This window comes from Oculina patagonica, chromosome 4 (genome assembly GCF_052425735.1).
Source record: "Oculina patagonica isolate OP01 chromosome 4, crgOcupat, whole genome shotgun sequence".
Classification (NCBI taxonomy): Eukaryota; Metazoa; Cnidaria; class Anthozoa; order Scleractinia; family Oculinidae; genus Oculina; species Oculina patagonica.
Genome location: NC_135761.1, coordinates 46296752 through 46309731, shown reverse-complemented (window position 1 = coordinate 46309731; position 12980 = coordinate 46296752). Strand labels below are relative to the sequence as shown.

The 12980-nt window shown below is 38.4% G+C and overlaps 1 protein-coding gene across 2 annotated transcripts in view; it reads right to left on the bottom strand.

The window, feature by feature from the left end:
• Window positions 1–12265, bottom strand: part of LOC144652504 (TPR repeat-containing protein DDB_G0287407-like) — a 31331-nt gene extending 19066 nt beyond the window's left edge. The window contains exons 1-7 of one of the 2 annotated variants that reach the window (XM_078512523.1): window positions 12224–12265; window positions 9916–10047; window positions 7213–7606; window positions 4227–4295; window positions 3048–3154; window positions 1091–1224; window positions 52–185 (exon numbers count right to left, since the gene is read on the bottom strand). In XM_078512523.1, coding sequence (XP_078368649.1) covers window positions 52–185; window positions 1091–1224; window positions 3048–3154; window positions 4227–4295; window positions 7213–7606; window positions 9916–10004 — 927 coding nt within the window. In that variant the 5' untranslated portion in view covers window positions 10005–10047; window positions 12224–12265. Of the gene's footprint in view, window positions 1–51; window positions 186–1090; window positions 1225–3047; window positions 3155–4226; window positions 4296–7212; window positions 7607–7890; window positions 8007–9915; window positions 10048–12223 lie in introns of those variants that run through there. The other variant, XM_078512524.1, reaches the window with a different exon arrangement.
• Between the last annotated feature and the right edge of the window lie 715 nt (window positions 12266–12980).

The following is a 12980-nucleotide window of genomic DNA, read 5'->3' as shown; positions in this document are numbered from 1 at the left end:
TTCACCCTACCCCTCCCCCCCCCCCCCCAATCCTACCCTACGCATACATACAGGGAAGTGTTCTTTCAGCATTTCTTTAAGTTTCTTCATCTTTTCAGTGCACAAATTGTTGTCATCTACAAATGCGTCCTTGATTTCACCAGGTAAGGTTTCTGTGAACTCATCATCCCTGATTAAGAACAGTGCTGCAATGAACATATTAAGTAAAAAGTCAAAATATCGACTAAATATATGTGCAAGTTAATTGCTTAATAAAAATTTTAATACACCCTGTGATGAAATATCTTATGTGTTGAGTAAGCATCATTATGCAGCAGAGTCGCAATGTCAAACATTATGTGCAGTGAAAAAAAAAGAAAATCTTTATTACGGTACTGAACAACATGTCACACAGCGGTCAAACACTGCGCGGGTGCACAGTTCCCGCCAAAACGGCTGCAATCTTCTTCATACAAGCCTTTTAAATTTCCAAAAACTTTCGCTTTTAAGCCAAAAGTTAATGCTGTCCCTGGAAAGTTAAGGTTTATATATTACGCTGCTTATGCATTGGAAATTTGATAATTGATCTCTACTGAGTTTCCCAGCTTGAAATTTTCTTTCACCATACTATTTCTTTAACATTTTCCTACAAAATTTCTTGCCCACTTTCGAGTCAAGCTCTTTAATAGGAAGCTCAAGGCACTGAAAACCAGACATGATTTCAATTTTTACGTTTGACTGCTGTGAAACTACATGTAGGGTGGTAGAAAGTATTTCCTTGAGCTATGCTGCTTTGAGAAATCTTTATGGAATGAATCACAAAAATTAGGGGTCAATCGTACGACTTGCCGCGCTGTTCTCTCCCCGGCCCTCGCTCCGGGTCAGCGGCGCGCCCCGATCGGGCACCCCCCAAAATGAGAACCAAGTTTTTAGTTTCCCGTTAAAATGTGATTTTGTTGCTGTCAATTCTAATTACATATACTGTAGGATCTGCAACAACAAGGACATGGATCCCCCCACCCCTATCCTCTCCCCCTTTAGAAACAACTTGTGAAACATAAGTAAAAGAATGGCAAAATTATTGAATGTCATGTTCACATCCACTTCTTACCATTAGGATTGCATTTCCGAAATGCACCATGAACAATTTCCATCTCTGTAAGAGATAGGCCATAGACCCAGCCGTACTGTACAGCTAAATTGTACGTCAAGTCGCCAAATGTTGGTATCCAGCCTGCTCGTGCACTGTTAAGAGAAGCAAAAAATATATTGTTCATTCCATAACTGTTACTTGTTATAAACCTTTCTTCATGGCATGTGGTAGCCTGCGTTGCAGACGAACAAAACCCCGGTATAGTGCGTCTGCGAATTACTGCACAAAAGCTTGTTCCGGCCCCCCCGCGTGTTACCAGGGATTTCTATAATAACCTCTGATTGGCTTTTGAATAGGGCCGTTCTTTCGTGCGTCGTAATTGGTCGAGTGCATCATGAGAAACCATAGTTACGCCTTCGATGAATACCAGATACCAGATACTGTAAACGTTCTTGTCATATAATTTGTAAATTTGCCGTCTGTATTGGAATTGGTCTCCAATCTATTTCGCCTTTCACTTTTTAAAGGGCACGATATGCTGTCAGTTGTATTATTTGGAGGCGTTTAAAGTTGAGTAGAGCCAAAGACATGGTCTGCCGGCTTTCCGTTTGTATATTTTGCCCGGAATTTTACACCTCTGTTTTACATTTGTCATATGTAATTACTTCGCGGTTAGTCTGGACATTCATATTTGCAAGATATTTTTTGACTGAATTCCCTCTGTCCTAGCTCCGGTCCGGGGTGATGTGTCTTGTGTGAATTCCCAATGTAGATTCAACATTTATACCATGACCTTTTTGCTTTCATTTGTTTGCTTCTTGTCGTTATCTTTTTTCTTTTTTTTATCAGTAGTTCGCCGCTGCTTTTTACCCTTCAAACGTATTCACTCTGTCCGTCTCCGTTCGCCGCAATCCTGGTCCTCGAGCGTAATATGGTTTCTTATGCACTCACCATTACGTCGCCCTTTCAATCAGAGGCTATTATGAAATCCCTGGTAACACGCGGGGGCCGGAACAAGCTTTTGTGCAGTATTCGCAGACGCACTATACCGGAGTTTTGTTCGTCTGCAACGCAGGCTAGGCATGTGGCTGCAATAAGAAATAATGGTAAATGAATTTACTAGCCAAGTTGTATTAACTACACTTCAATTTTCTATTTTAATTTTATCCAGGACTTCAGGTACATCTCAGCTATGTGCGAGTAAGTGACTGCTCTCAACCGTAGAAGGCATGTGATGCAGGGGCGGTGGTGGCCTGGGGGGCTACTACCTATATTGGACTATATGGGGAGGTGCCACACTGAAAGGGGTACCTTTTTCAGGCTGTAGGAATATATACTAGTCGTGCAATGCTTTGAAGTAGACGTATACTTAACAATTATTCCACGAGTGCACGTTGGATATGAAATGGTAGAAAGCCAACGAGGCACGTAGCGTCAAGTTGGCTATAACGATCTCATATCCAACAAGGGCGAGTGGAAAAGTTGTTTTATTAAAAATGCCCAAAGAATATTTGCAATATTTGAGCTCTCCAGCTGTTTTTGTTGGGGCGTATCAGGCCATGTTGATTTATTAAAAATGCCCAAAGAATATTTGCAATATTTGAGCTCCCCAGCTGCTTTCGTTGGCGTGTATCAGCTACCATGTTTGTGTCAATGGCATATGAGCCCATATACCATTGCCTGTTAACCAATCGAAATGCAGGAATCACAAAGTACCATTGCTAGTTTTTAATAATATGGAATATCTCATGAGTCACTTGTATTTTCTCGGTATACATTTTTTTTTTTATTTATTTTTTTTTTTCTTTTTTTTATATTATTATAAAAAAAAAAAAAAAAAAAAAAAAAAAATTAAAAAAAATAAAAAAAATATAAAAAAAAACCACAAATACACACATCCCCTCCCCCTCCCCTGTGCCATATAACATCATAACAAGCACACAAAACCCCTGACACAGCATGTATGTACACTCACCAGTTAAGATTGAGAAAATATGGCACAATATTATCCTCATAGCAACGATCCAGCTCACCCAGACAGATCTTTATAGTTTGTTCAGTTGAAGAATCTTTAGGAACTCCCTACAAAGAAAGAATCACAATTAATTAACTTCAATCGCAAAGAGCTACTGTATTTGCTTTCAATTGACATCTCCACTAACCTGGTAAACTTAGGCTAGAAGAACAAGAATAAACTTCAAGACAGATGGTTAGAAAAAACAACTTAAACTTGAACACACCCACCAACCCTAATGTTGAATAAAATTAAGTATTGTTTCACTTCTCCCTGTCAAAGGCAGGTTATAAGAGCTGCTGTGCTGTGATATTAAGGCTGGTTAGCGCTTTCACTGAACATAACTACAAGCATCATAAGCACAATCATGAGCCCATTAGAAGATAGACTGCAGTGCAGGCGTTTTCCGTGGCGCACGTAGTGTACTTACTAGTTCGAGATCAAGTAGATTGGCCGCCATGTTGCCTCACTCCTTCTACCCTAGGACACGTTTCTCCTATCCCCAATTCTCTCCCGAGTAAGAATCCAAGATGGCGCCCGATCAAAATGCGTTCGAATATGCTCACTAAATACACCTACTTTGCAGGCTAATTATTAGAAGAACAAACACACTCATTCTTCTTATATTGCTCAGTCCTCACTAGGAATAGGCACGAGCACAAGAAAACAAAATTGTTCATTCTAGTTTTTATGCCAATTCTAAGTGAAGTCAGCATAATGGGAATGAGTCTTTTTGTGCTTCTTCCCATGCTTGTGCTTGAGCTAATGTGCACTCTCTCCACACATCTATCCATTAGTATTTATTTACTCTGAGAGTACTACATGACTGCATAATGCAGTTAAATGTGTGTTGACATAATTTGATTTGCGCGATGCAGTCGTTGTGTCACCCACAAATGACCACTGCTCACCATTAGAGTTCTTAGTAGCTCAGTGGTTAGAGCGTCCGACTAGTGTATGGAAGGTTGTGGGTTCGAGTCCCATCTGTGAACTCAGAATTTTTTTCTGAGTTCTTTCTCTCCACACATCTATCCATTATTATTTAAAAACCAGTCTAACAATTTAAATTACAAAAAATGCTGCGTTGTGTAACAGGATTCCAATGGTTTGTTTACAAATTCTATAAAAATTAATACTCACCCATCTCAAGTCGCACTCCACAAGGTGAAGTTTTCTTTGCTCGCACCAAAGACGCAAATCAGGGAAAACCTACATTTGGATGGCAAGAAAAGGTGTCAATAAAGTTGAATATGTTTTAAATAAAATAAATAAATTACCTTTATTTAGACATGGTGTGGATTAAAGCTAGAAGCTTGCAGAGTTTTGTGTTCCTGATCGAATTGGATTTTGGAAGTGTTGGTTTTTGTGGAGGAAGGAATACCAGAGCACCAGGAGAAAAACCCTCGGAGCAAGGACGGAACTTTAACAAATATTAAAGGCACCAAAAGGTTACCAAATCTTATAATATCCACCTCCTATTGTGCTATTTACCGGCGGTAATGCCTGTATACATTCAAACCCATGCAAGTGACAGTCAAACATGTCAAGCCTGTATCACATGGTCACTTTCAAGACTGAGGTGGATGTCACAAGAGGTCAGAACAGAGGGGTTCTTAAATTTTGACTTGTAGCCTTATTCATTTTAGAGGCCTAATTCATACACAAATGCATTCTGTAAACCCTAAAATATGTTATCGAGAGCATCCACTACAATTTCCAAGTTACAAATACTAGCTGTGTCACAATGTACCAGTAGTCATTGGCGAAATATTATATCATTGGCGAATATCAGATATATGAAATGTTCTACTGTATAAAGAACAAAGTTTGTGGTCAATTCATGGTTTTAAGATGTCTTGTTACCCAAATTGTTGGTGCCCAAAATGAGGTCAGATCATGCGAAGTGGTTGCTTCAGTTAAAAACAAAGATAATTTCTACCCATAAGCCCTAAAAGTGGTCACAGTTGCATTCAAGAGGTGGTCACTCTCAAGTAATTCAGACTATAGTAATTGGACAAGTAAAATTTTGGTACTTTGGCTCCCAGGGGGGTACTCCGGCTTGTAAATGACGGGGATGATCAAAGGATTTTTTGGGGTTTGAAATTTTCGATTCTGGGTTTATTTTGAGTTGGAAAATCTGGCAAGTATTTTTTTGGGTGACTTGATATAAATAGGGGATTTTTATGGGTATTAAAAACGAACTAAAGTGCCTTGGCGCGGTCTTGGCGTATTTATAGTATGATGAATAAACAAACACGAGTGTTCAATTCTTTTATGATTTTCTTTGTGTTATATTATTGCCCCTGCTGGCAATTTAGGGGTAATTTGACAAGGGATTTTTTGGGGTTATTTTTGGTCCAGGGATTTTTTAGGTAATGTCGGAAGACTTAGGGATTTTTTTGGGTCCTGAGTTTTGCCTCCATTCGATCATCCCCGTCATTTACAAGCCGGAGTACCCCCCTGGGCTTTGGCTGCTAACAGGAGTTGGCCACTTAAAGATGATTTCCAGTCCGTACTGCAACGAGAATGCAGACTCAGGGCTTGTTTTCATTTTTGTTTTGAATTCGTCGAAACGTTACACTTTGGTGATAGCGTACATGAAGTTTTTTAGTTCGCCATTACCGGATCGTTTCGTTCAAGAATTCACGATGAGCTAAAACGTCCGTTTTAAATACCATTGAGCTTCTTTTACTCGTAATTATTGTTTTGCAAGGATATCTGGCCTTAATAATGAAGAAAAAGGTAAGTTTTGTCCCGGAATTTTTATTTTTGCTTGTAAACATTCTTCTGTTTGTGAGACTCACAAACATTGCAGGCGGAGATTGCGCAGTACGGACTGGAAATCATCTTTAAGCCCCGGCTAAACAATCAAGCATTTTCATCCAACATCATTTTAAAAGTGCATGTTTCACCGTTTAGATGCATTTCTCAACATTGCATTTAATCAAATGGTTTCACACATTTGACCTAGATCAAACACTTTCCTCCAACACTTTGCTTCATAAAAAAATGTTTCATCATTTAGCCACCTCTGCAAACCAGGCAAGCCCAAGCGAGAAACTGAGCAACCAATCAGAAACCGAATCTATGTGAGTGTTTCTGCGGTAAATACCCACATGGCGTTGTGTGGGCTCACTTTGTTCGATGTTTTAGCCACCCCGTGTTGTGTATAACAAACATGATGTTAGAGGAAAATGTTTGATCATTTAGCCAAGGCTTTACAAGGAAACATGTGCTATGAAAGCACATGTTTCAGAAAAAAATGTTATTCAGAAACAATATTTGCTTCAGAAACCAATGTTGCATGTGCGCACAAACAGAAAAACATGTAAGTGACACAAGTCAACATTTTGACAACAATGTAACAGAAACAATGTTATTAGGGGGTCTTTGTTTATAGTTTTTGTACAGCAAGGTGTGGAAGGGCCCTTAGCAACAGTTGCCTGTTACAACCTAAAAGGCCTGATTACAATCAGTTTGTTGGTAACTGTTAACAAAACAGGCCATGTTTGTAATGAGCTGTGGCATTACATTTACATGGAGTGCATTTCTTATAAACTTCTTAATTGATAACGGTGTTACTACACGGTTAAAACTTTTACGTAAACAAATTAATTTACACATTACATGACCTGGGTTTCCGGACTACCCATTTAAACAAAATTATATATAACTAGCATAAGTTGATCTTGTGTTGTGAAAGGTGCTGCCGGTATTTTAAGCTGAACAAAACTGAATGATTAACATGTAAGCTATGAAAATTATATGATTATATAAATGTAAGGGATACCGCGTTATATCGTGTACATGTAGATCTATCGACATTAGTGTAAACAAAGCGAATTTTGCAGGATTACAAATCGTAGTTTTAGACGTAAAATGTTCTATAATGAGAAACTTTAATATGGATTATCATATAAGTGCGAAATAAAAACAGTTAATATTACTAAACACTCGCAGACCGATTTTTGTTTGTTAAAAATAGGTGCACTTAAAAAAATCGGACTTTATATTAATTCGAAACTCGAATCAAGGGGTTTATTTTTAAACTACAAATTGAATTACAATTTTGTAAAATGGAAATGTAATATTTTTTGAGGAGATAAATAATGCAAAAATACTCTACCTCTTTCACAAGGGATTCCCTCTCAGCGTGAAAATCGCGAAATGTTGAAGACACAAACAATCGAATGGTCTTCCATCCTCGACGATTCTTCACCGAGTCTAGCTTCCATTCCTTGTTCCTGTCACAAGTCTTTTTGACTATTGCCCACATGTTATCGGGATCGGTAGGACGTAATGCTGCAACTTCTTCGTACGAAAGCGAAAGGAACTCGCTGCTATCGATATATTCGTGGTCCGGCTTCGGATCACCTTTATTCTGTTGTTGAGTTTCGGCCTGTTCAATTCGCTGTGGCTCTGACTTGCTTTCCTGTTGAACGGCTTTAGGCTTCGGTTGTGCTTGTGGTTGATGTGCAGTGCTTACGACAGGAGGTCTCGAAGTTCCGCAACCCATAGAACTACAAGATGAAAATGAATGTACGGTGTGTTATGTTTTAAACAGCGAGCTACAAGATAATTCAACAAGAGCCTTCCAAGCGGTGTTGAACAACAGCCATGTTTTGGAGCGGCCACCACGCAAACCCAGACTACTTATCATAAATTTTCATTAGAACAGGGTCAATGATTCGAGGAAATTGTATTTGTTTGGCTTTTCAATGTCAGGTTGCTTGTAGCAACGAGATTGTTTGTGACTTTTCCGTAAAATGAATGGAGAGGAGAACACAAAAGCATAATTATTTACCTCAATGATTTTGCTTGCCGCCATTAGAGCACACCATGGATTCTCGACCCAGTCCTTTTCAAAAGTTTTGTTTACTAAAAACTTTCCGCGAACTTCCTAGACTCCCTCGATTTCACAAATTCGGCTGATTTTTTTTTTTTTCAGAATATTCTCTGCCGTGCAAACTTGACACTACAACAGGACTAAAATCACTACACGAGCTTAATTATAATTGATTCCTTATTTTAAACAAAAACGAAATTCTCGTATTGTGTTAGTAATTGATTTTTTACAATGGCAACTACGCATTTCCGGTAATGGTTTAGCGAGAATCACAGTCCCTTGAATAATTTTCTTTTTTCTTCTTTTAAAAACCGTAGTTGCCATACAGAATCAGAAACATAAAAAGCAAATGAAATGATGGGAGACGTTATACCATTTTTAGGCAAAAAGCCATGATACGGTTGGATGTTGGAAGGTAGCGAACGAAAAATGACTATTAAACCCATTAGTACCTTCATTTACGAATTACCATTCATCAGCAAAAAGGGATTTCTAACAATTTCGTCCCCATGGAAACTGTTATTTGGGACGTCACTCAACACTTCTCCCGACTGTTGTCTTCGATCATCAGTTTTTATTTTCATTTTTATTTTCAAATACCTTGGGTACTGACACACGAATATACATGCTGCAAGGAAATGTCGCAGCGACACGTAACAAGGATAAGGATAAAAATTATCAGAATGTACGAATTAAAAAAAATGTAGCAGATACATGCTGCACCGACACGTCTTATCAAAGCATTATAGGACGTGTCTGCTACGTTTTCTTGTGTGTATAAATTTTGTGACTTTTTTCCCTGCTTCATGTCCCTACACCGTTAGACTGTCCACAGCCTCTCGATTTTTCAACGCAAAAAGCAAACGAAGCGAGCGCGAAGCGCGAGCGCGTGGGAGGAAGGGGGCGGGAAGCGAGCGAAGGAATCCTCGCCCCCCACCCCCTTGCTTTTGGCGTCCAGTTCTTTCGCCGTTCTCACCACGCGCTCATCGATCGAAAAAACACGAAAAAATAGAGGGCTGTGGACAGTCTACTACACCGTATGACCCCATATCTCTTCGTATGTCATCTACAGTGCAACCTCGATTTAACGAACATCCATATAACGAAGTACTCGGTATAACTAACGATTTTCTTCGTCCCAGTAATAGAACTGTAGTAAAACATGTGGAAGAGAACCTCGTTATAGTGAACAAATTTTAATAATAATAATAATAATAATAATAATAATAATAATAATAATAATAATAATAATAATCATCATCATCATCATCATCATCATCATTTCTATAGCGCTATTTAGCGAATCTTTCATAGCCTTTACAATCACTATGCTAAAATATAAAAATAAAATATAAAAATACCTAACTAAATTATTCTATTGAGCTAAAATATCTATACATGCAGAGAGTGAAGTTTTAAAAGTTAAAAATTTAAAAACTAAAAATATCATGATTATTTAACTAGACTTAAAGTAAACGTGTATAAGAAATAAAAATTAAATGTCATAGGCTTCTTTAAAAAGATAAGTTTTTAAGTTCTTCTTAAAAATGTCTTGATTCTGATGATTCTTTTTTGGCAGACCCTTGGCCCTTCGTTATATCGAGGTTCCACTGTACTAAGTAAACAAAAACGTCATCGCATGTTTGAATAGCACATCCATCCTATGTAAACTTAGATTGTTTTTAACCATCAAGTGTGGCGAAGTATGACCTCACCTACCCTTATTGCTGAGAAATCAGTAAGGCCCAACGGGCTGAAAATTTTCCCGCTGCCCCTCCTATTCTTGTGGCAACTTGAAAAAGAGCCTTTCCTCCCAATTTTGACCGTCAATCTCCAATAACATACTTACTATTCTTCTCCTTCTTGTTGTATCTCTTTCGCGGTCGCAAAAAAGAAACAACTCGCGAGTCCCTCAAAAGTAACGAAAAACTCAAACACATCCATAGTCCTTTATCCTGACATATCTCAGTATGTATCACTTACTTTCCATTTCCTTGAATGAGATGAACAGTTTTCCTTCGACAACAAAATAATGAGACAATAGATAGGCCTGAACTTTCAGCAGTCTCCATCACCTGAACAGCATATACTGAGAGCTGATTTTATCCTCTTGTCCTGAAAAAAAGATGGCTGTCGTCAGAGTAAACTCGGAGACCACAAATATCTCTGCAAATAGTTCCTCCGTACTCTCGTTACACTATCGATATGATACATGCAGGGGCACTAAATTGAAACAACATTAAACAAACCAAACAACAAACAAAAAAATTGAAATGGCTAATCGGACATTCAAGAAGAGATGTTTTTCTCGTGAAGCCAGGGCTCGTTTTTCGTAAACAGTAAATAAGAAACTAACGGAAAGCAGGATGTTTTAGAAGAAGGAAATGTAATAGCCCGCGTACCAAGCGTTCCCGTACGGACATGAGAATAGAAAAGTTCTCTGCATTATGGCCGCGCGAAAAAAAAAAAAAAAAAAAAAAAAAAAAAAAGGGGGGGCCCAAAAGGGAAAAACAACGCAGGCAAAATGAAACGAGAAACCGACATTTTACCTGCCTACCTGAAAACATGGCTGGAGTCAATTTAAGTGGCATACTTCAAATACACAGATGTTTCGTCATCAATGAGTAGAGAAGTCTCACAAAAGTTGTTATTTTTTTACCTCTCAGCTGACAAATTATTTTGTTATTTTGTTATCCATAAACCGAGTGGACGAAAATGACTTAAAACAGACGATATATCACAAGATTGAGCAGGATTTATTATTCAACAAATTTTCAAAGAATGATCTCTCCTTTTTTAATTCTAAGCAAGTTTGGTTGCGCGGTGCTTTGCCAGACATCAGACGAGACTTCTGAAGAACACTTCCAACTAAGGCAAACTACTAATATCTCAGGATATCGGTTCATTTTTGCTTATTTAACACTTTCGCGTCCGTAGTGCAAATTTGAACCACTCAGGGAACCAGTCATAATGCTTCTTTTCATAGGACTAATTTAGCAGAGGGGAGGGCTTCACTTAAAAGACGGAATGACAATAAAGGAATGCTTAACTAAAATGATAATTTGATTGGTTATTATCATAACGGGAGGGTCTCCTTTTTGCCAGTTATACTGAATTGTAAAAGGGAGACAAGAGAGACGGGATAACTGTTCAGCACACGTTCTAGCTTTTGAAAAAGCGCTCGTTTACATAAGCCAATGAAAAGATCTCAAAATACCCGTTAGAATAAACAAATAATTCCTGCACAAGCTTCTTTTGCCACGGATTTCGCTGTGCAAGGGAAAGTAGCCTGCGAACGATCACCATCTGATTGGCCCGGGGGGGGGGGGGGGGTACTCGGGATTTTAAGTGACGGGGATGATCGAATGGGGGCAAAAATCAAAACCCAAAGCAAAACATGTTTGTTTGTACTTTCTTCGCAGAACTACGCAGCCAAGGCACTACCACAAATCTTCAGATTGTTTTTAATACCCCAAAACATCCCTACTTAATAAAAAAATATTTGCCCAATATTCCTACCCAAAAAAATCCCGGAATCGAAAATTTCAAACCCAAAAAAAGTCCTTTGATCATCCCCGTCACTTGAAATCCCCTGGCCCCTTCATTTTCGCTCATTTTAACGCTTTGACACATGCTCTCTCCACATTCAGTAATTATCAGGTGTTTTAGTTTGTCGAAACAGTGATCTATTCACAGAAAACAGATCTAATGCTTACAAAGAGTCAGTTTGTGGTAATGAAATATTTACGACTAAAAAGCTGCTTCTTTCATGGCCTTGTGGAATTTAGCGCGTCTGGAAATTATCTACTTTAGCTATCATCTACCAAAGTAGGTGATGGAATAACTTACTTAGCAAAGAACTGGAACAATAATTTTGAAATAAAAATGTGTGTAAACAAAACCCAAAGTAACTACAAATCGTTTGTTGTGTTAAGTTTTCGTTGACACTTCATTTTCGTTCAGTGTTTGTGCCGTATGCAGCCGTCTAGGTGCAATGAGTTGGTTTTGGATAGATGATACCCTTGGTAAAAAATACTCGCTTTTTCAGGAAAGCCACTGAGTATTTTAAGGAGTATGCGAATATAAAGATATGAAATTATTAGGAGAGTAATTTGAGTTATTGTCCCCTTACAAGGATACAGCAGCTTTCATTGGCGATACATGACCATAAATTACTTAGGACAAAATATTAGTGCAAAAAGCTAGACTCCATAATTAAACATTAAAAGGAAAACGAAATCTTTCTGCTTCTGACTTGACTTTCGGTGATAGCAGCAAATTTATGTCATACCTGAGGATTGTCGCATTTCATACGCAGAAGGAAGCTCTTGCTGCGGTCGCCATCGGCTGAGAAAATTTTGAAACCAAAGTTATTAACAATTCTATTGTGTCTTCCGGCAGCGGGAGGCTTTTTGGGTAAAAAAAAACAATAAAGTTTTTTCTCACGCTGATACCCCAACGAGTGGCATTTAAAATTCGGTGATCCAACGAAATCGGATTCTATGACGAAATTGACTGAGACGTTAAATAACAACACATCGAAATCAAAATAACGAAATTGAACGTTCTATTTTCGAACTATTGATTATATGCTAGTACCACCACAAGGAAACTCTATGTCATCTTTGTCTTTGCACACTCTACCTTTTCTCATTTTTTGTGTTAGAGCGGTTTTCACTTGAGTGTCGAAAGTAAATTGATTGGTTTAAAAATCTCGCGCCATTTTCTCAGCCAATCAGAAGTAAAACCAAAACCAATCGTGACTCGCTCGCGCTCGTATTCCCGCGCTTCGTGCCAGCTACATGTATTTGCTTCGAGTTTTGATTGGTTCACTGGATTGTCTGCGTCCTTTGTGATTGGCCAGAGTAATTACTTTGGTTTTGGTTTTACGACACTCAATTGAAAACTGCTATATAAGCTTACTGATTTTTTTCTACCCTATACCCCTGTTACAGTTACATGTTGGCAGCTGTGGTGCAGTCGGCATTTATCTATAAAAAAAACAAACGACGTTGTGTATTGTCAAAACGTGCATTGAGAAAATATCG